This window comes from Peromyscus leucopus, chromosome 4 (genome assembly GCF_004664715.2).
Source record: "Peromyscus leucopus breed LL Stock chromosome 4, UCI_PerLeu_2.1, whole genome shotgun sequence".
Classification (NCBI taxonomy): domain Eukaryota; kingdom Metazoa; phylum Chordata; class Mammalia; order Rodentia; family Cricetidae; genus Peromyscus; species Peromyscus leucopus.
The window spans coordinates 63,077,197-63,099,399 of record NC_051066.1 but is presented as its reverse complement, the minus strand read 5'-3'; the positions used below and the strand labels follow the sequence as shown (position 1 = coordinate 63,099,399).

The 22,203-nt window shown below is 34.6% G+C and overlaps 2 protein-coding genes across 2 annotated transcripts; both read left to right on the top strand.

Annotated features, from left to right (window-relative positions):
* Nucleotides 1-9,721: 9,721 nt before the first annotated feature.
* LOC114687448 (olfactory receptor 1052-like) lies at nucleotides 9,722-10,687 on the top strand. Its single transcript, XM_028862099.1, has one exon. It carries the CDS (start codon nucleotides 9,749-9,751, stop codon nucleotides 10,685-10,687), a length of 939 nt encoding a protein of 312 aa, XP_028717932.1. The 5' UTR covers nucleotides 9,722-9,748.
* A 5,790-nt stretch (nucleotides 10,688-16,477) lies between these two features.
* On the top strand, nucleotides 16,478-17,449 carry LOC114687449 (olfactory receptor 1052-like). Its single transcript, XM_028862100.1, has one exon. It carries the CDS (start codon nucleotides 16,511-16,513, stop codon nucleotides 17,447-17,449), a length of 939 nt encoding a protein of 312 aa, XP_028717933.1. The 5' UTR covers nucleotides 16,478-16,510.
* Nucleotides 17,450-22,203: the final 4,754 nt, after the last annotated feature.

The following is a 22,203-nucleotide window of genomic DNA, read 5'->3' as shown; positions in this document are numbered from 1 at the left end:
TGGCCTGTGACCAGGCAGGAAGTATAGGTGGGACAAAGAGAGAGGAGAATTGGGGAAACAGGAAGAAGGAGAGAGACACTGCAGCCACTGCCAGGAGATGCAGCATGTAAAGACGCGGTAAGCCACCAGCCACGTGGCAAGGTATAGATTTATAAAAATGGGTTAATTTAAGATAAAAGAACAGTTAGCAAGAAGCCTGCCATGTCCATACAGTTTATAAGTGATATAAGCGTTTGAGTGATTATTTTATAAGTGGACTATGGGACTGCAGGGCTTGGGGAACCTGGAGAGAAGCCCTCCAGCAACACCTATCACATACAAAAAGACTCAAGATCAGAAACCAAATGACTATCTCCTTAGATGCAAAAAAGACCTATAACAAAACTGAAATATCTTTTTTTTATCAAACTTTGGCATTCTTCAGATATAGGGACACAGGTCTCAATCCAATAAAGGCAACATACCACAATACCATGTTAAGTAGACAATAAAACCAAAGTATGATGGTGCATACCATTAACCCCAGTACTCAAGAGGCAGAGACAGGCAGATCTCTGAGTTCTAGGTTAGCCTGGTCTATAAAGTGAGTTCCAGGACAGCCAGGGTTACACAAAACCCTGTTTCAAAAAACAAACAAACAAACAAACAAACAGCAGATAAACTAAAATCAGAAACAAAGATAATTATTCTCTACACTTCTGTTCAACTGTTAAATGTATCCATCAAAGTAATGGGAGTATAAAATAACAGGAAAAACTCAATAATCTTCCTGTATACAAACTCTAAGAATACAAAGAAGGAAATCAGGGAAACAATCCCATTCACAGAAGCCTGAAAACCATATTGGAATACATTTAACCAAGCAAATGAAAGATAGACATTGAATAAAGAAATTAGAGACAAGAAAATGGAAAGGTTACTAATAGTCATATATCAATAGGATGAATTGTGGAAATCATCATCCTGCCAAAAGGAATCTATAGAACCAATGCAATTTCCATCAAAATTTATTCATAGAAATTAAGAAAGTATTCAAAATTCATCTGGAAACATCAAAGAATTGGACCAGCCAAAATAATCTTTAAAAATAAAGCACTCCTGGTGGTCTCATTAGTTCTATTTTCAAGTAATACTAAAGAGCTATAGAGATAAAAATAAAAGTGTGATGTTGGGACAAAAATGACACCTTATTCAATGAAATATAATTGGGTCCCACATATAAACCCATATTGCTGCAGGAACTTGATTTTTGACAGAAATCTGAAACTCTGCATAGGAAAACAGACTATTTTCAACAAATGTGTTGGACAAACTGTATAGCTAAATGTGGATACTCTGATGAAATTAGATGAATTTCACTCTTTCTGTGAATGGGAGTCTTTCTACTGTCTTCGTTTTTAGAGCTGAGGACCAAATTCAGGGCCTTGAAACTGTTTGGTAAGCAAGTGTTCTACCATTAAATTAAGTCCCCAACCCCTGTTATTAATATTTACAAAGGCTATAGATTTTTGTAAATTAAGCTTTGAAATCTATTTTTCTGGAGTTTCTGGTCCTTTCTAGAAGCTTTCTAGTGAAATCTTTGTAATGTCTTATTTATGTGGTTGGCAAATAATGTTAATTTTACCTAATTTCCTTTTTGTATTCTTCTAATATACCTCTTTTGTCATATGGGTTTAGCTAGTTTTTCAAGTACTGTATTAAAAAGAGGAGAAATAGTGAGTGGACTTATGTAGTTCATAATTTTAATGAAATTTAAATGACGTTGCTATTGGTGTTGCTGCTTGGGGAATACAATTCAGTTTTATTTAGGAATACGGCTCCTGAGACGTGCTCTAGTAGATAGTCTACTATCTATGTACGTACAATAGTGTATGAAAAAAAAATAATAGATAGGGGAATACATTTACCCATTATGAGAATTGAAAGGGAAATGGAAAGGAAGGTTTTGGTCATTCCTCCACACATCTGCCAACACAGTGTGAAGAAAATTGTTAAATTGTGAAATTAGCAGAAAGTGCATGAAGCTTGGTTGAGTTATGAAATTTGTGCAAAATTCGCACAAAGCAAAGTGATGCTGGTGTCCTGTTGAAAGGTAGATATTGTACTGCATTAATATCATCACCAGCCAAGTTTCTGTTGTGGCTGAGATGAATGTTGAAAACAAATGAGTTGTTTTCCCAACAACAATAAGAAAACAGAATATTGGTTACAAAGAAATAAAGATAATGATTTATGTTATGCACCTACTTGCGGACAGCTTGGGAATGTTATAGCAGTAACAATAAGTGTTTAATAGGTCGACCCACCAGACGCATGATTCCTTGTTGGGGGCCCCAACTTAGCAAAGCCATGGGTTTATTGACAATAAATGATTGGCTGTTTCCTGTCTGTAACTTTCTCAAGTGCCACTGCTATGCCTCCCTACAAAGAACAGCTGTGGGGTTCTTTTATTTATTTATTTTTTTTTTTTTTTATTTTTTTGTTTTTTTTTTTTTTTTTTTTTTTCTTTTTTCTTTTGAGACAGAGTTTCTCTCTGTAGTTTTGGTGCCTGTTCTAGATCTCGCTCTGTAGACCAGGCTGGCCTCGAACTCACAGAGATCCTCCTGGCTCTGCCTCCCAAGTGCTGGGATTAAAGGCGTGTGCCACCACCACCCCGCTAGCGGTGGGGTACTTTCCACAGCCCTTTGGTGATGTGTTTTACACTTATTGGGCACACATATAACTGTGGATGTTCAGGGAAATTATTTCTGTTTAGGCTGTATAATTTTGATGCATAGAAATAATACTAGGATGTTTTATATTACTCAGACTGACATAGTGTTTTCAGTCACAAAGACAGCGTTTTACACAGACAGCTCATTTTGGATTTCAGAGCAGATTCAAAACAGAGTAGCTGCCCATGCAGAATAAACACAGAGAATAATTCCAAGGCATTGTTTATTGCTAAATCAAGGCCAGGGCGTTTACATTGAGATATAGCTCCCTGCATTAGTTTTCATTCTGCACCTACCCTGACTGTTCAAATTTCAGTGAATTGTTTACTGTCTGGGATCCCACACCAACTTTGAGCTACATGCATGGGTCAATGTGACATTACTAGCCTAAGAGAAACTATGTGACTTATCTTGTGTTACAAGAATGGGTAGGGCTCTGGAAATGTAACTTATAATTGTCCAGAGTTTGGCTGTGAGATATCAGTGGTGGTGTGGAGAGAGATGGCTGTGTAGAGCTATGTGAGAGCTGCTACAGAATGTGAGTGGTGTGTGTGTGTGTGTGTGTGTGTGTGTGTGTGTGTGTGTGTGTGTGTGCTGAGAGATGAAAAAGAAGAATTAAGAAATGTGAGAGAATGAATGAGGGCAAATGATGGGAAGGACTTGTATAAGAGCTAGGCAGAGGGTAAGAGTGAGTGTGTGAGTATGTGTAGGTGTGCATGCTAAGTGAGGGATGTAGCTGAATGGACAGAGAGATAATGTAACATATAATTGTCCAAAGTTGGTCAGAGAAGAAGTGTGACAGTAAGATGAGAATGAATGAATGAGAGGAGTGAGTAAAGAGTGAAGTGAAGACATGATGTAATATGTGAAGGAATGTAACAGTAGAGAGAAGAAATGTGTAGATGTAACTGTGCCAAGGAGATTTGTAACTGTGTGGAGGCAAGGAAAATGAAGCTGTATAGAAAAGAGGTACAGAAGAGAAATGTATGTAAAAGAAAGATGTATAGCCATGTGAAAATAGATGTAACTGTGTATAGAGATGTAGAGCTGTATATATGTAAAGATATGCAGTTGTATGTACACAATGTGTGGAGACAGAAAGGGTCAGAGACCATTTTTAAGATGAAGTAAAAGAGAACGTTATCATCAGAAAGCATGTGTTTCCTTATTTTCCAGTCATATAGATAGAAACTTGTCACTAAATAGTCCTTAGACAGAAAAAGTCTAGCCCTCAGATAAGATTTTTTTTCTAAACCCTCACTACTCTGAGGTCTTCTTATTCACTGCCCTAGAGCATATCATGGGAGCTGGCCACCCACGATCAGTGATACCTGTTAATAAAGGATAACTCAGTTCTCATCACAATCATGGGCTTCAGAGTGTTCAAATGAAAAGAAATATTTTTTGTGCAGGTGTATAATTTGTACATCTGAATGTTGGATCAAATTTGAAATGAGAAAGCTTAAATACAAATCGTGTTATTTAAAGCTGGATGCACACATTTCCTTCCATTATTTAATGCCAGTACACATGTGTACTTATTTTCACTGCTTTGTATAAGGGGCTGAGAATCTCTAAGAAACCAGGAAACCAGTTCTCCCGAGATACTTAGTGTAAATTAAGTAATGTAAGCAATCAAATCATAATTACATAATATAGAAAATAAAAATAAAACAACAAAAAATACTTTCTGCAATGGCATGTCTCACATTTGGACTTTAAAATGGTTCAGGAGGTTGAAGCCAGGAAGTAGGGAGTTCTTGGATGTAAAAGAATGGATTTGGGTAGTCTATGGAAATGATCAATGCTTCAATTGTGACAGTGATTTTCCTAGAAAACACACTTTCATCAATTTTTATAAAATTATAATGATAAAATGATTGCTATTTAATCAAATAACATTGGTTTTGAGATTCGGTCTAACCCTGAAACCCAGTCTGGCCTTGAACCCATGATGCACTTGGTCCAGCATCCTATGTGCTAGGATTATAGGTAAATATTCATATGTCTTTAAAAAGCCTACTTACTAGACTATAGCAAATGCATATACTAAGTATATTATTAAATAAACACTGAGTTACTATAAGCAAAGTTAGTTTCTATCCCAAATGTTTTTAATACTTAGTTGAATAGTGTTAATTTTCTTTATACAAAATTCAATTGAAGTACCATTAGTGCTCTGCATGCCAAGGTTTTTTTTTTTTTTTTTTTTTTTTTTTTTTTTTTTTTTGGTTTTTCGAGACAGGGTTTCTCTGTGTAGCTTTGTGCCTTTCCTTGAACTCACTTGGTAGCCCAGGCTGGCCTTGAACTCACAGAGATCCGTCTGCCTCTGCCTCCCAAGTGCTGGGATTAAAGGCACGCACCACCACTGCCCGGCGCCAATGCTTTTAAGTGTAAAATTCTTTTCTTTCTCTCTTCTGTTTATTTATTTATTTAATTAATTATTTTCTCATGTATTTAATTCATTTCTCATATATTTATTTATTCTTTTCTCATATATTACATCCCAACCACAGTTTCCCCTCCCTTCTCTCTTCCCCAAATATATCTCTGTTTTGAAATCTATTTGAGTATTTGAAAACTGGCAAATAGACTCTCCAAGTTTAACTATATTCATTTAAGAACATAATTTCAAAGCATTAAAACAAGATAAAAGACCAATTTTTATGTCTTGAGTCTAATTATTTTTATGCATTTTATTGTGGTGATATTTTATTTGTATGTTAATTAATAATGTTTGCCTGTACAGAGAGGAAATAGCAAACCATTTTAAGTAAACTGAAGTCAGGCAGTGGTAACACACACCCTTAATACTATCACTTAGCAGGCAAGGTCTCTGTGTGTTCAAGGCCATACTAGAGAACAGAGCCAAGCATGGTGACACATGCCTTTAATCCCAGTACCACCAACCATAGAGACCTGGAGGTCTATACAGACAGGCAGTGACAAAAGTGAGGTAGCTGGGCTAAGAGCCAATGAGAGGGCAGGACAGAAAAGCAATAAAGGTGTGGGCACACAGGAAGTAGCTCACTTTAAAAGCTGCAGTGTGGTGAGGTAAGGTTAGCTGGTGCTATTCCTATCTCCCTGATCTCTAAGGCTTTCACCCCTATATTTGGCTCCCTGTTTTTTATTTAATAAGACCGCTTAGAACTTTGTCTACATTTTATTATTTGTTAGTTTTTTGTTTGCTTGTTTTTTTTCTTCATCTTTTGAGACAGTGTTTCTTTGTATGGCCCTTGCTGTCCTAAAACTAGCTTTGTAGACCTGACTGGCCTCAAACTTACAGAGATTTGCCTGCCCCTGCCTCCTGAGTGCTGGAATTAAAGCCATGTGGCACCACCCCAAGCCTATTTTGATGTTCTTATCAACAAAAGAGCCTGATGTGAAGACAATTTTAAAGTTTTTGAGAAATGTTTTATCATTGATAAACTTTCCATTGAAGAAAACATAATATTTTTCTAGTAAATATCATTCTATTCATAATATTTATGTTATGAGTAAATTATATTTTATAAAACACAGAAAGCCCCATTTACTAAGAGGATTGCACAAAGAGAATGAGTACTCTTCTGTTTTACCTCAGAATATCACCAAAGTTCATTGCTTAAGATTAATCAATACTGTTAGTTTATCTGCTTCTGAGGCAAGATTTCACTTCACGTACCTGGCTTCCTAGAATACATAGTCATCCTCCTGTCTCATACTTCCTGTTGTTCATAGCTGTGGTTACAGGTATAAGATACTACTCACTACTAGCTTTCACAATATATTAATAAATACCTTTAAGATGACATTAAATGTTATTTTGTAAAAATAGATATACACACACACACACACACACACACACACACACACACACGAACAACATGAGAGATTACTTTCAAATTCTCTCCTGAGGTGATTTAAGGTAAATAAATGCTCACAAAATTTGACATAAGCAGATGCATGTTGGGATAGGAAAACATTAAAGCAACTAAATGAGTAGCTGTGCTTTTATTCGATATGATTTGTGTCATCCAATGAAGTCAAGACATAGATGTACTTTGCCATATCTTGCTATGATGTTGATACTCAAGGATCCATAAGTATTTCTACTAATCTACTAATTTTCTATTAGTAACTTTGGCTCATGTTTACATGTTTTTTCAGAAATTATGTGTCTGCTTCCTTTGACTGTACTTTTAATCATTACAGAACTCAGGAAGTGGAAAGTCTTGAGGGAGTCAGTAAGTGCTTAAGAGTTTCCTAAGTCCCTAGAGAAACAGAGAAACTCAATAATGAGCACATTAAAGCCTTTGAATCAGAAGTTTCCTCCAGAGATGATTTCTTTGCATCAAGACGTATACATAAAACAGGATTTCTCATCTCAATGTGTCTTCTGACATGAATTAAGTGATCTCACTCATATTTTCATTGCAAGGGCCCTGTGCCTTTTATTCTCCTATATGCAAGTAGAAGTTTGTATTCCACTCTTGCTACTTCTCACTACTATCATTTTCTGCATTTGTGCATCATTCTAAAAGTAAGAAATATTAGTCTTCTGTTTTATTTTTATTTGGAGAATTATAGAGAATGCAACCAAGTAAAGTGTAGTCATAATTTTCCTAAATGGGGGAAGTATATATTTTTTCTTTCATTAATAAGCTAAATTCCCTTTTTTGAATTAAATGTATACTTTTTAATTATTAACTTACTGGTTTAGGAATTAAGAAACTATGTTCAAATTTTAACCTGATAAACTTGTCAACAAAAAGAGAGAAAATAAGTTATAATTTACCAATTTATTCCTTATATACAATTCTGTCTCTTTTTCTACATAAATATTATTTTGTTTCACAACTTCTGCTGCTAAGAAAAGAAAGCATCCTAAATGATTGCAACCTAAATAAACCACTTATGTTTAAAACTGTCATTCAAATATTACTCTATTCTAGATGTGATAAAATTATCTTCCATTTTTTTTTATTTTACTGCTCTTACTATGCAATGTTCTAAAACAAAGCAAAACAAAAAAAGCAATAAAGCCAGAGGGAGCAAAAGGCAGCTAATTGACCCAGTCCTTATGAAGCAGTCTGAAAAAGGCTGAGAGCTCATGATTTGGTCTCCATTACATAATTACAAGCTATGTTGTGTCTTCCCTGCTTAATGGACAGGTGTCATTTGTCCTTTATGATGCCATGACTTTTTAAAATAAGCATGAAAATGACAATAACAAATAAATTAAAGTACCACAATATTTTTAGGCATAGATAGCACGTTTAATAAATAAAGGCACCCATGTTCTGAATGATGCAGAATAATTAAAGGGAGAAGTGTGAGTCCATTTCAAGGTAGTTTAAGGAAGTTACCCTGCATATCAGTGGGGACAAATATATGGGTTATTATTTAGAATAATCAGAATGACATGTTTATTTCATCTTCAAATTGTACATGATACAGAAGACAGAAATTTGAACGAAGCTGACTAAGAGAATGAAAACATTTTCTTATAATACATAACTAATTATATTTTATGTTTCTTTGTATTTACAATGCAAATGTGAAAGTTAAAGGTTTCATGGGAAGCACTGGACTCACAGATAGATATGCATTTGTTATGAGAAACCCCTTACCCTGAAAATTGGGCTGGGTCATGGTAGCAAAGACAGTTTGCAAAAAATTATGTGTGTATCTTAAATGTTTGCATCACTTTAAGGGTTAAAATGGAAGCTACTGAACATGTGATCCAGAATCTAAGAGAGATATTTTTCTTGAATTCAAACAGCAGTTTTGAATGTTTTTCACAATGCTTTATATTTCACATCAAATACCCTTTAATAACATTCCCTGGGGGGTAGTCCTCTAAAATTGCCTAAGGATTATTACAGACCTTTTTTGATTCTAGGACTAGCTTTTTGTTATGTTTTGGTTTAGGTAGGGTTTGTGTTTGGTTATTTGGTTGGTTTGGTTTTTCATGGCAGGGGTTTTCTATGTAGCCCTGGCTGTCTTGGAACTCACTTTGTTTATAGACCCGGCTGATCTTGAAGTCAGAGATCCACTTGCCTCTGCTTCCCAAGTTCAGGGATTAGAGGCATGTGCCACCATCACCAGGTACTAGCATTTTGTAACAGTTAAACACACACACACACACATACACACACACACACATACACACACACACACACACTCAACCACACAAATATAGCATGCAAGTGGCTCAGTAGTACAGCCTTAAATATTATGCACAAAAGGCTGTCTTCAATAGCCAGAAAACACACATGAATTCATAGTCACATATACAGGTAGAGTCATTAAATTATTATATAGAATGTGGTTAAACTACAATACTGTGTGTGTGTGTGTGTGTGTGTGTGTGTGTGTGTGTGTACACAAGGTTTTGGGTATGCTACTCATATGTTCTTCTACAGATGTACATGCCCATGACCTAATGGTTCTTGAGGGCACCATATTTTATATATTGTATATCTTGATAAGTTTCACATTGGCTCTTTAACATGATTGAAAAAACATGAAAGAGTATTTTAATAGAGACAGAGATTATATATTTCCACCATTAGTTCTTATTTCCTAAACTGCATTTTCCTTTTTGTATGCTTGTTTTTTGAGACAGGGTTTCTCTGTGTAGTTTTGGTGCCTCTCCTGTATCTCACTCTGTAGACCAGGCTAGCCTTGAACTCACAGAGATCCTCCTGGCTCTGCATCCTGAGTGCTGGGATTAAAGGCATGTACCACCACTGCCCAGTGATTTTCCTTTTTTTTTAAAACAAGGATGCAGTTTATCTTTTTGTACACCTTGGATGTTATACTTAAATATAATGATCCACAAATAATTTAGCATTTTATTTTTCACATGGAACTTTTTATAAAAAATCAAATAGAGAGTGTTTTAAAAATATAGAACTTTAATATATACGTATATAAGCAGAAGAATCAGGGTGGAGGATTCCACAATTTTCTAGTTAATGATATCCTACTATTGCTGCAAATTTTACCTGCATTTCCTATCATTAACAGGTACCAAGACACACAATTATATGGCAGATATCAACTTCACATTTGTTACTGAGTTTATCCTTCTAGGATTGACAGATCACAATGAACTCAAGGTGTTTCTTTTCATCTTGTTTCTCTTTATCTATGCCATCTCCTTGGTAGGGAATCTGGGAATGTTCTTTCTGATCCACATAACTCCCAAACTCCACACACCCATGTACCACTTCCTTCGCTCTCTGTCATTCGTTGATGCCTGTTATTCATCAGTATTTGCACCCACATTGTTAGTGAATTTCTTTGTGGAAAGAGAGACCATTTCTTTCTCTGCATGCATCCTGCAATATTTTTTGTTTGCATCACTGCTTACCACAGAGGGATTTTTACTGGCAGCAATGGCTTATGACCGTTATGTGGCAATTGTAAACCCTCTAACTTACACAGTGGCTATGACAAAGCTAATATGTGTTCTGTTAGTGTTGTGTTCATGCTTAGGAGGTACGATCACCTCATTGACACATACTATTGGCTTAATGAAGCTGTCCTTCTGTGGACCAAATATTATCAGTCACTTCTTCTGTGACCTTCCTCCCCTGTTGAAGCTGTCCTGTTCAGACACCTCCATGAATGAACTGCTGCTTTTGATCTTCTCTGGAGTCATTGCCATGACCACACTCTTGATTGTGATGGTCTCCTACATCTTCATTGTTGTTGCTATCCTGAGGATCCGCTCAGCAGCAGGCAGACACAAAGCCTTCTCTACCTGTGCTTCCCACCTGACAGCTGTCACTTTGTTTTATGGCTCCATCAGCTTCAGTTACATTCAACCAAGCTCCCAATACTCCTTAGAACAAGAGAAGGTGGTGTCTGTATTCTACACCCTGGTGATTCCCATGTTGAACCCACTGATTTACAGTTTAAGGAACAAGGAAGTAAAGGATGCTGTGAAAAGGGCAATAGAGATGAAACATTTCCTGCATTGAAATGTATGTTTCTGAGTAAACAACATGAGACAATTGAATCATGCAATAATGTTCGTTAAAGTCAAATAAAATTTCAACCTACTTGGATTGTGGGTTTGTTCAGTTTGAGTACTAGGTTTTATAGTGATTAAAAAAAGCATTCAAAGATAATGTGGCATGATTACCAATATTGTGTTGTATTTTCTACCTTACCCCTAGAATAAGACCTAAGGAAATTACTGGGACTGGTAATATATCCAATACCTTAAGTAAATTGAAATTGTATATATGTGTACATTTATATATTAAATATTTATAATTGAAATTTAATATATATACATATTTTGTAAATATATCTGTAGTTACATATGGAAATAACTATACATAGTTATATACCAATAAGGACAGCATAAATTAAAATATTCAAAGATAAAATTCACAAAAATGAAAACACGTCTCAGCTTGTTCTCTTGAGCAATATAGACAGGTAAAGTATTTTCCAACACAAAAATATCTGTAAAATGCATATTAAATTGATAGACATGTGTTTCCCTCCTATGGTGAAGACACCTGATAAAGTAGGTATCCAAAAAGCCTACAGAATCCCACTGGATATCTCAGAACTGGAATTATGTTTATAAAGTATATAAGTAAAAATTTACTGAAAGTACTAAAAGAAATAATGAGGAAAACATGAAAATATATCTGAAATAATATTTCTTGCAACATGCTAGAAATATTCTATGAAACCAGTTACTACTTCTGATTGCGTGACAATACACAAAAACAAAATTCTAGCTGTGCTAAATTAAAATTAAAATATCCCACTTAACAACATTTTGGGATATATCAAATATTTATGAAAAACAGGACAGCATTATTCCAGCATTTACCGGGAGAAAAGGTAACTGTGTGTGACTGCTGAGAATAATTTCAATTGCTTTATACTAATGGAGAAAAGTTTAATGTCAATGGATTAGAAAATTTTGTTCTTCATCATATCTACCATAGAATTAAAGAATTGAGTCCATACAAGCTTATCCCCTTATAATTACAATTGCTTTACTTCATTTCCTTGAGCGTAAACACCGTGAAAAAATCACATATTGGATAGTAGAGATCAAGGAAATTAAACCAATAACAACTCACACAAGTATTAATAATGGATTATTACCAACACATTAATGGGTTATGGGTACCCAGAGGATCAGACACAGGATAGTTTGCCACAGTCTTTGATTTGTACACCAGTAGATTTAGTCAAATTTAGATTTAGATGTTTAAAAATAAAACATCTCATTAAACAGTGGCCACCCACAGACTATTTTTTCCTATCATTCTTTAACACTACAGCTGCATATGTGTTTTTACTCTGCATTAGGCATTATTAGAAATCCAGAAATAATCAATGAAAATAAAAGGATATATGTGAATTATGTTCTCTACTTTATATAAGGAACAGAATAATCTATGAGAAATCAGGAGCCAGTTTTACACAGATACTCAAAGGGTAATATAAATAAATTCTAGTAAAATAAACCTCATACAAAAAAATATGAAATTGAAAAGAAATTCTTTGGGTGGAACAGAATGGATTTGATGGTCTACAGAAATGACCTACATTTTTATAGTGGCAATGATTGTCCAAGAATATAGATTTTGCCAATACTTATAAAAGTATATAGATAAAACTGAAATTAAGTGAACATATGCTAATCACATTGCTTTTAAGACTGAGTCTTATGATGAATCCCTGTGTATCCTTGAACCCATGTCATTCTTTTCTCAGTATCCTTGGTGCTGGGATTGTCGGCATGTAATATAGCTCCTGTATTTTAAAAGAATTGCTTTCTGAAATATCACAAATGTATGCACTACACTCTTCTTTTCTACCCATCAGTATCAGTCCTGAATTATTTTAAACAAATTTAGTTTCCATAGTACTATTTTTAAGTGCTGCTAAATGTTACCAATACAATTGTCTTTATGCAAAATTCATCTGAAGTCCACTTAGTGTTCTGTGTATCAGTGTTACTAAATGTCAATTTATTTTTACTATTGATCAAGAGAATAAATAAGTCCTTTTTCTAAACTTATCTGACTAACCAAAATTGGCAAAGGTCCTCTCCCAGTGATAATATATCCTTTTAAACAAATAATTTCAAAGCACTAACAAAAAGTAGAAGGCCTGTTTGTGTCTTGCATGTAATTATTTTGCTGTTGTTGCTAACTGAAAGCCTGAAATGAAGACAGTTCTGAAGTCGTTAAGAAATTTTTCTTTAACATACTTCCTTCTAAGAGATGATCTAACTATGGTTTGATAAACATTGTTTATTCATTACATGCACTTGGGAAAAATTCTATTTCATAAGACACAGAATGCCTCAAATAATAAGATTTTTTTCCATGAATTACAACATAAAAAGTCATCTTTTGTCCTGCCTTAGAATATCACCAAATTGCCTTCTACAGTTGTACTGTAATTTTAATGGGTGTTTTGTTTTCTTTTATTTGTTTGTTTTCAAGATGCTACTCTATAGGCCAGGTGAGCTTGGAATTAAGTGGTAGGCCAAAGTGTTCCAGAACCCATAGAGATCTTTATCTCACATCACTACCGCCTGCTTTGGGATTATAGGCATGAGAAATCATCAAGGGCTAGTTCTTATTTTAAAAAATAAAGACATACGCTTTAGAGAAAATTATCTATAGTGTTGAAAAATGAGAATAATTCTTATTTAAATATATATGTAGAGAGTAGTTTGAAACACTACTACAAATTTCCCTCCAGATCGGATTTAGAGTGAAGTAAATGACCAGAAAATTCTGCATCAGTTGATACACACTAGATGGAAAAAACATTTAAGTAACAAAAGTGTGACATTGCTTTTATTTGACGTGATTTCTGTCTTCCAATGGTACTAAGACAGAAATGAATTTTGTTATGTCTCACTCTTCTCTTCATAACATAGGGTCCACTAATATTTCTGTACATTTGCTTGTTTAATGTTTGTGGCTTAAGCCAAAGTCATGTGTTCTGAAAAGCATTCTAAGACACTAAGTAGAGATTTACGTTGGTTCTGTTCCTACTTTTTTCTGAAAATTATATGGTCTACTTCCTTTCACTATACTTTTTTTTTTCATTACAAAACTCAGGAAATGGAATGCCTTCAGGGAGCCATTAAGTTCCTAAGAGTTTTTAAATCCCTGGAGAAGCACAGAGAAACATTTAGTAACTAAAGTAATACAGCCTTTGAGTTGGAGGTTTGCTCCAGGGATGGTTCTATGTGAACCAAGGCAAATATATAATAGTCTGTCTTATCTCAACTTGTTTTCCTGCATGATATAAATGATCTCACTCATATTTTCAAGTGTTCTGTGACTTTGATTCTTCTATATGTAAAGATAGATTTCAGTTTCATCTCTGCTCCTTGAAGTTTTTGTCATTTGTTGAATTCACACAGCATTTTAAAAGTAAGAACTTTTAGTATTCTGTTTTAATTTTTATTTGAGAGAATAATAATGATAGAGAAACATGTTATAGATAGTTACTAGGTCCTTAAATGGGCTGCGATGTTGAATATTTTTTCTTTTACTCATAAAGTAAATTCACTTATTTGATTATTGCATAAACAATTCTATAATTTAGCTACTGTCTTAATGATTAAAGACTTATGTTGAGATTTTAATCTGAATGACTTGCCAAATTACAAAGGAAAACTAGTTGTAATTTACCAATCTACTTTTTTTGCTTTAAATAATTTTTTTCTAGATGAACATAAAATAGTATTTACATCTCTTTGATACTTATGCACACACACACACAGTGTATTAAATCAAATGTGTGTTAAGGTCAATTTACATCATAAAACAAGAATTACAGTTTAAAATATATACTTACATCTATCATTTAAATGTTATAATATCAATGTGATATTATTTTCCTGTATTTATTATTTAATGCCCATAAACTGTGGTTCTTTTTCTAAATTCTAATCACATAAGTGAAAGGAATCCCAAATGAACACATAACATCAGTTTTCATGCTTACTTACGCTTTAGACAAAGCTACCAATTACCTAGTTTTCAGAAGGACTAAGATCCAGAGAAGTTCACAGAGTCACTTATGAAATATGCCCTCTGCTCCAGAAGGAATGATGAGAGCAGAAGTGTTGGCCTCCAGCTGTGATTTTGTTATCTTTTCATCCTTCACTTTTTTTGTAGTATTGTTTTTAAATAAGCAAGAAAAGAAAGGTATAAATAAATTGAACTGATACCATATTTTGAAATAACTGAAACAGTATATTAAAAAGGCACTTGTGTTGTGAATGTTGCAGAATTATAATAAATAATTATAACAATAAATTATAAAAATATCATAAAATATAAATAATAATAAAATCAGTACCTGAGTTGATTTTAAGACTTGTAAGGAAATCAGTTATACAACCTTCTACTTGAGGATCACTAGTTTGGAATGTGATTTAGAATAACTCAAACTGGCTAGTTCATTTGAATTTCCAAATTGTACCTGGTTCTCCAGACAAGGAGCTGGATCATGAGTGTAGAAATATAAGCAAAAATCAAAAGAAAAATTAATTCTCATTATAAACAGCTAACATGTATTTTATATTTCTTTTTATTTGTGATGTATATGTAAAGAAAAATTAAGTTTCAGGGAAACATTGTACTAACAGTTAGAAATGCAGCTGTAAAAATAAATAAATAAAGCTATGCCTACTCTAAAAATTGGGTTGCACCAAGAAAACTAATACAATTTTTAAAGAATTGTCTTAATATTTTAAATATCTTCTTTATTTTGAGACATTTGTTTTGGTATAGAATATAGAAACTAGTAAACATCAGAGCCCCAAATCACAGAGTAAGGGTGGTACTCAGAGTACCGTGGTGAATGCCTGGTCTTTGCTTTTTGACACAGTTAAACAGAAAGCAAAAAGGTATAAGGGATTCATAGAAGACTGAAGTATCATGCACAAGGCCTTCTGTTCAATATCCTAAAATGTACACACACAGAGACATAAACTCATACATACCTGCACATATGTGTACACATGCATGTGTATGAACCCACGTGCACACATACATACAACTCACACAGAACAGGAACTAATTTTTAAGGAATAAAGTGAATACAGGCATAGGTAATATACCAGTGTGTATACAGGTTCATGACCATGGTACGTAATGTAGTACAACTGAGGTTCAGCCTGACTAAATTATCTCATCTTTTAAACATGTGCTATGTGTTGATATATTTTGCATTACTGCTATTAATGTCAATTAAAATAATGAAAGGGGAATATAAAATGAAGACACAGATTAAATTTCCAGCATATGTTCTTATGTTTTACATTTATTTATTTATTTATTTATTTATTTATTTATTTATTTATTTATTTATGTTTTTCAAGACAAGGTTTCTCTGTGTAGCTTGGCACCTTTCCTGGAACTCATTCTGTAGTCCAGGCTGGCATCAAACTCACAGAGATCCACTGGCCTCTGCCTCCCGAGTGCTGGGATTAAAGGCGTGTGCCACCACTGTCTAGCAAGTTCTTATGTTTTATAAATAAGGCTTTTACTGTCCTTAGCAGGAACTTCTGTTTAACTCTTTGTGAAGCTTAAGAATTGCATATTAATGTATACTTACCTAAGAATCCATCATTTGTTTTATCTAATCATGGACATTATTATGAAAAAGGAAGAGAACAGTATGTCAAAAACAATAGGATAATATGGCTTGTTTGGAATTCCTAAGATATTAATATTCTACTGTTACTTCCAATTTATCTGAGTCTATCATTAACAGGTACCAAGATATACAAGTACATGGCTGATGTCAATTTTACATTTGTTACTGAGTTTATCCTTTTGGGACTGACAGATCGTGATGAACTCAAGGTGTTTCTCTTCATATTGTTCCTGTTGATCTATGCTGTCTCTTTGGTAGGGAATGTAGGAATGTTCTTACTGATCTACATAACGCCTAAACTCCACACACCTATGTATCACTTTCTTAGCTGTTTGTCGTTTGTGGATGCATGGTATTCTTCAATATTTGCCCCTAAAATGTTGTTGAACTTCTTTGTTGAAAGAGAGATTATCTCATTCTCTGCATGCATTCTGCAATATTTTTTGTTTGTATCACTGCTTACCACAGAGGGATTTTTGCTGGCTGCAATGGCTTATGACCGATATGTAGCCATTGTGAACCCATTACTATATACAGTGGCTATGACTAAAATGGTTTGCATTGGACTGGTGTTGGGCTCATGTATAGGAGGTTTAATCAATTCAATTACACATACAATTGGCTTAATGAGGCTGTCTTTCTGTGGGTCAAATGTCATTAGTCACTTCTTCTGTGACCTTCCTCCCCTGTTGAAGCTGTCCTGTTCAGACACCTCCATGAATGAACTGTTGCTTTTGGTCTTCACCACCATCATTGCGATGATTACCTTCTTGACAGTGATGGTCTCCTACATCTTCATTGTTGCTGCTATCCTGAGGATCCGCTCAGCAGAAGGCAGACACAAAGCCTTCTCCACCTGTGCTTCCCACCTGACAGCTGTCACTTTGTTCTATGGCTCCATCAGCTTCAGTTATATTCAGCCAAGCTCCCAGTACTCCTTAGAGCAAGAGAAGGTGGTGTCTGTATTCTACACCCTGGTGATTCCCATGTTGAACCCACTGATTTACAGTTTAAGGAACAAGGAAGTAAAGGATGCTGTGAAAAGAGTAATGGAGATGAAACATTTCTCTTGTTGATTTATGACAAAGATATACAAAAATATTGATGTAAGTAGTAATGTATAAAATTTCAATAAAGGTTAAAATAACTGGAAATATAGTATTCCTTTGAGTTGAACACTATGTTATACAGTGCTAAAAACAAACTCAATAATCTTATGCAGTAAATGTGTGGATTGTGTTTTGTTACTTAACCTAAACCATAGACTCTGTCCTAGGGTAGTTATCTAATATAATTGACAGTATCTTTATTCCCTGATATTATGAATTGGAATTCATATAAATATGTTTATTTATGAGAAATATACATACATAAAATATGAATATTCAGACTCACCAGTAAGGATACCACAAAAGAAAAAAATAAAAAGATAATGTTTCCAACATTTAAGATACTTCTTAGCTTATTCATTTTTGAGCAATATAAATAATTTTCCAACACCATATTGTTGTTTTACTAGAATGTAGCCAGCTACATGTAAAAACTTTTTTACTTGATAATTTATAGTCCTAATACTTTAAAGTTAATATACTTCTTTAAAAGTATCTTGAAGATGCCACTTCCAGCCAAGATGCCACTTGTAATTAATCCCTCCTGGCAAAGGGAAAATCATTTTTCTTCAATAAAGTGTCATTGAGTATCTCAGCCACACTCCAGAAAAAGACCCATGTGTAGGAGTATAAAAGAAAGGAACACAATGATTATTTTGTGAAATTTAACATTTGTTTTGGTAACATTTGCCTTATTGTTTTTTGTTGTTGTTTTGTTTGTTTGTTTGCTTTTACTTTTTCCTTTAGTTTTGATTTTTGTTTATCTCTTTTTGGTTTGGGGGATTATTTGATATATAAAGAGAACACGAAGTTGGGTATGTAGGGAGGATTTAAGAGAGTTGGAGGAAGGGGAGATATGCCAAATTTTTTTTTGGTGTGTTAGAATTTTCATTTAAAAGATGGGTTTTGAAAAAGAACCCGGTTGCAGATCACATTCCCATCCACGGGGGTGATAGGAGTAGTTCTTAGGTTCCCACTTCCACATGTGGAATCTGACATCGAGGAAGCTCAGTGTTGAAGTTCCTCCCCGTTGAAGGATTGCTGAGGGTAACTGAGCAAGTTAAAAATCCCCTAAACCTTCATGGAGTAGCTTATGATGAAGGAAGGAATTCATTAGCAGGAAGTAAATTAGGTCATGAAGTATAACTGACAGGACTGCCTACTGCCTGAGAAACAGCGTCCTGGTATCAAAGGCACTACGCAAACATGCAAAGGATGGAAGTAACTCACAGTCTCACCTACCATGATGCCTATAAACCACATCAACAACCAGTGTTGTATGATAAGCCTACAGGTAAAAAAAATAGCACACAGTGTTATGGAACAGCACACAGGAGGCCTTGGCAGGTTGGGCCAAGGTGCCCCGGTGGGTGAGGGAGACATGCCAGGCAGACACAGGGGCAGGCTGCGGTGGAACAGTGAAAAGTTACTCACACCACACAGCCAAGGCATCCATGTGGAAAGTTTATTGGGGGAGGAAGGGAGAAGCAGAGGGAAGGAAGGAGAAAGGGGAGGGGGAGGGAAGGATGGAGGGAGAGAGAAGACAGAGAGAGAGAAAGAGAGAGGGGGTAGTGCATAACTCATGGGAATAGAGAGAAGCAGAGATGGGTCAGGGCAGAGTAGTTTTCTCTTACAGCAGGCTAGGGTATTACCTGCTTATTGGCCAGAATTCCAAGAAGTGGGTCTGAATGCTAACATACATACTTTGGTGGTAACCAACAGCTGTGCAATTGGACTTAATAACTGCTCAATAAAATTGACACCAGGCTGGCTGGGCAGTGGTGGCACATGTGTTTAATCCCAGCACTCGAGAGGCCAGCTTGGTCTACAGAATGAGATCCAGGACACACACCAAAACTGCACAGAGAAACCCTTTCTCAAAAAAACAAACAAACAAAAACAAAAAACAACAACAAAAAAACTGATACCATGCTTGGTACTGGAAACAGCTAACTATTTAGTAGTGGTAAAATCACGGTTATTGGAAAATATACAAGCAGCAGTTTACTAAACCAACATAATCACTAACAACAATCTATATAAAACATAAGTGCAATATTTACCCATCAAGGAAGTGTCTCTTAGCAGCAGAAGAAGACTGCTACAGAAAAATACAGCCAAACAGTATGTAGAGCTGTGAAGCCAAGTCCCAGTAGAAACATCTACAAAGCATTGCAATACCTAAGGCTCAGGGAACATTGTGCAAGTGGGACAGAAAGATTATAATACCAGAAGATCAGAAAGTGTGTTGGGAGATTGTGTCTCCTAGGTATGTAAGAAGCTACACCCATGAAGTCTTACCAACATGAATGCTTAAACATGAGCTGAACAAAGACAATAAAAAATGGACATGCCAAACTGGTTTGGAAAAGCCCTTGAGACCTCAAATCTAGACAAAGAGCCTCAAGCATCTGATAAAAGCTCAGAGAGGGAGATGTGTTCTTCTGAGATATGCTTTTTCCAAAGGAAGAGCACATCAATCAGTTGTCCAGTGCCAGATGGTCAGCCTTGGAAACATATATACAGATAACGTTACATGGACTCAAAAGTTTGTATTTGGGAAGATGAATGTATATACAAAAAGGCATATTCATGCAATAACAACTGAGGGAAAAAGAGGTCATGAATTTGAAGTATAGCAGGGAAGGGTATATGCAAAGTTTTTGAAGTGAGGAAAGAAACATAGGAAATGTTGAAATTTAAACATATAAATAAAAAAAGAATATTGAAATATGTTGATTAAAGACCCTGCCATGAGTACCCAGAACAAAGCAAGCATTAAGTAAATAGAAACACTTTTTGACATTTTTACTTAAAAATAATCATTTTAGCAAAGCCAATTATATTATTTACCTTATATTAGATTAAATTATTTTAGATACTGAAGTCAGTATTCTAAGTTTACTGCCATTTATTTTTGGACCAGGCTGGCCTCAAACTTACAGAGATCTGCCTGGCTCTGCCTCCTGAGTGCTGAGATTAAAGGCATGAGCCACCACTGCTCAGTCTTACTGCCACTTTTGTAAGCAGTTGTTTATTTATTTATTTGGTTTGGTTTTCAATGACATATTAGCTATTTAATTATGCACACTACTCTTCAATTAATAATATTTAGAATACCATTAAAGCTTGCATTGAACTCTTTAAATATTTTAATCCATTATTCAATTATTCTAGGTACTCAGTGTTCCATTGCGACAAAAATGTTGATTTAGAAATGTATCCAGGTTGCCTAATTGGCTATATTACAAACATCATACAGTATCTACTATATGAAAATAGATAGAGGAGCATAACTACACATGCACACTTCACATTAAATCATATCCAAGTCTTTTGTGCTTTCACACTGAATATATATATGCATGCATATATATCATATGTAATTTACACATATAAAATAGGTAAATTATAATTTCAAAATAGAAAATATTTTTTCATGTTTCTCTTTTCTTTTTGTGCTACATTTTTGGGAACATCAGCAAAGTCCTTAACTTCCTCAGGGCTACCTGAAGCATTTTTAATGAATCCCTGTGTTTACAGTGCCCTGGGGATTGCATCCTCCAAAGGCAAAAAGCCAAATATAAACTCAACAGTAAGGAAATTTAGAGATGGACCAATTCTGCTTCTTCACACCAGGTAGGTGTCCTTCTTGGTTACTACAGCACAGCATTTGTAATTAATTTCACAGGTTTTCAAAATGAGCAATGTCCACAACACATGAATATAAAGTGACACAATGTTACCTGGTGCTAGTCCTTCTGATCATGAATTTCAGGAAATGGAGTCAGGAAAAAGCAACAGTCAGTGGTCACTCCTGAGACACACTGTAGGCATGTTCTACATTTCTTCAGATAGCTGTGTTTAGTGGTGTATAGTTTTATTTTTTGCAAGTTGAAAAGAGAATGTAGTTGAAATCTTTTCAAATCTAGAAAAATTCCTATAAACTGTTGATGTTTCTTAAGTTGAGTAAAGGAACAATAAATTAAATTTTTCCTTCATTATCAGAAAAACGTTTTAGACTCTAATATAAATTTACTGAAATATAAATTATTTTAAGCAAAAGAGAAAAGAAAATAGTCTAGACAAAGTTGTAATTAGGTAAATTTAAAAATACTTTATGAAATCACCAAATTGAACAAAAACATAGGAATTATGATAAATTCAGTTTTCTTAAAATAAAACTTATTAAGATAAAATGCTGAACACTATTAAACCAAAATAATTTTTAAAATAGATTAATCCAAAATGCCATTGTGAAGTTACTCAGCACATGCTTACTTTTTCTTTATTTTCTGTGTTTGTTAGGCATCTATCAGCAGTGAATATCTAGGCACCCTATGTTAGGTTTGACAATTTCCCAGATGTTTCTAGATGACATCCACAACTTATCACTGAGATAAGTTTGTAGATAAATCTACTTGATTATAAAAATTTGAGTGCTCTGGTGGAAAACAAGCCATAATTTTATTGCAGTTTCAATAAAGTACAGAAAGTCAATGCTAATTTGCAATATTTGCCTTCTTGTTTAATAGCTGGCTTGAAATTTGAGCCCCTACCTTACCATCCTTTACCTTATTTTAAAAGTCAGGGAAACCTCTTTCTCAGATGATCTGGGTACATTAATTGTGGAAAATGATATTTATGAATGTTTGGCTAAAATAAAGTTTCCTATCAAATTTATGAAAAATATTCTCTGGATTTGTCTTAATGAAAATTCT

Excerpts from the sequence above, each read along its gene's own strand:
- LOC114687448 (XM_028862099.1), top strand. The coding sequence starts at position 9,749 with ATGGCAGATATCAACTTCACATTTGTTACTGAGTTTATCCTTCTAGGA.
- LOC114687449 (XM_028862100.1), top strand. The coding sequence starts at position 16,511 with ATGGCTGATGTCAATTTTACATTTGTTACTGAGTTTATCCTTTTGGGA.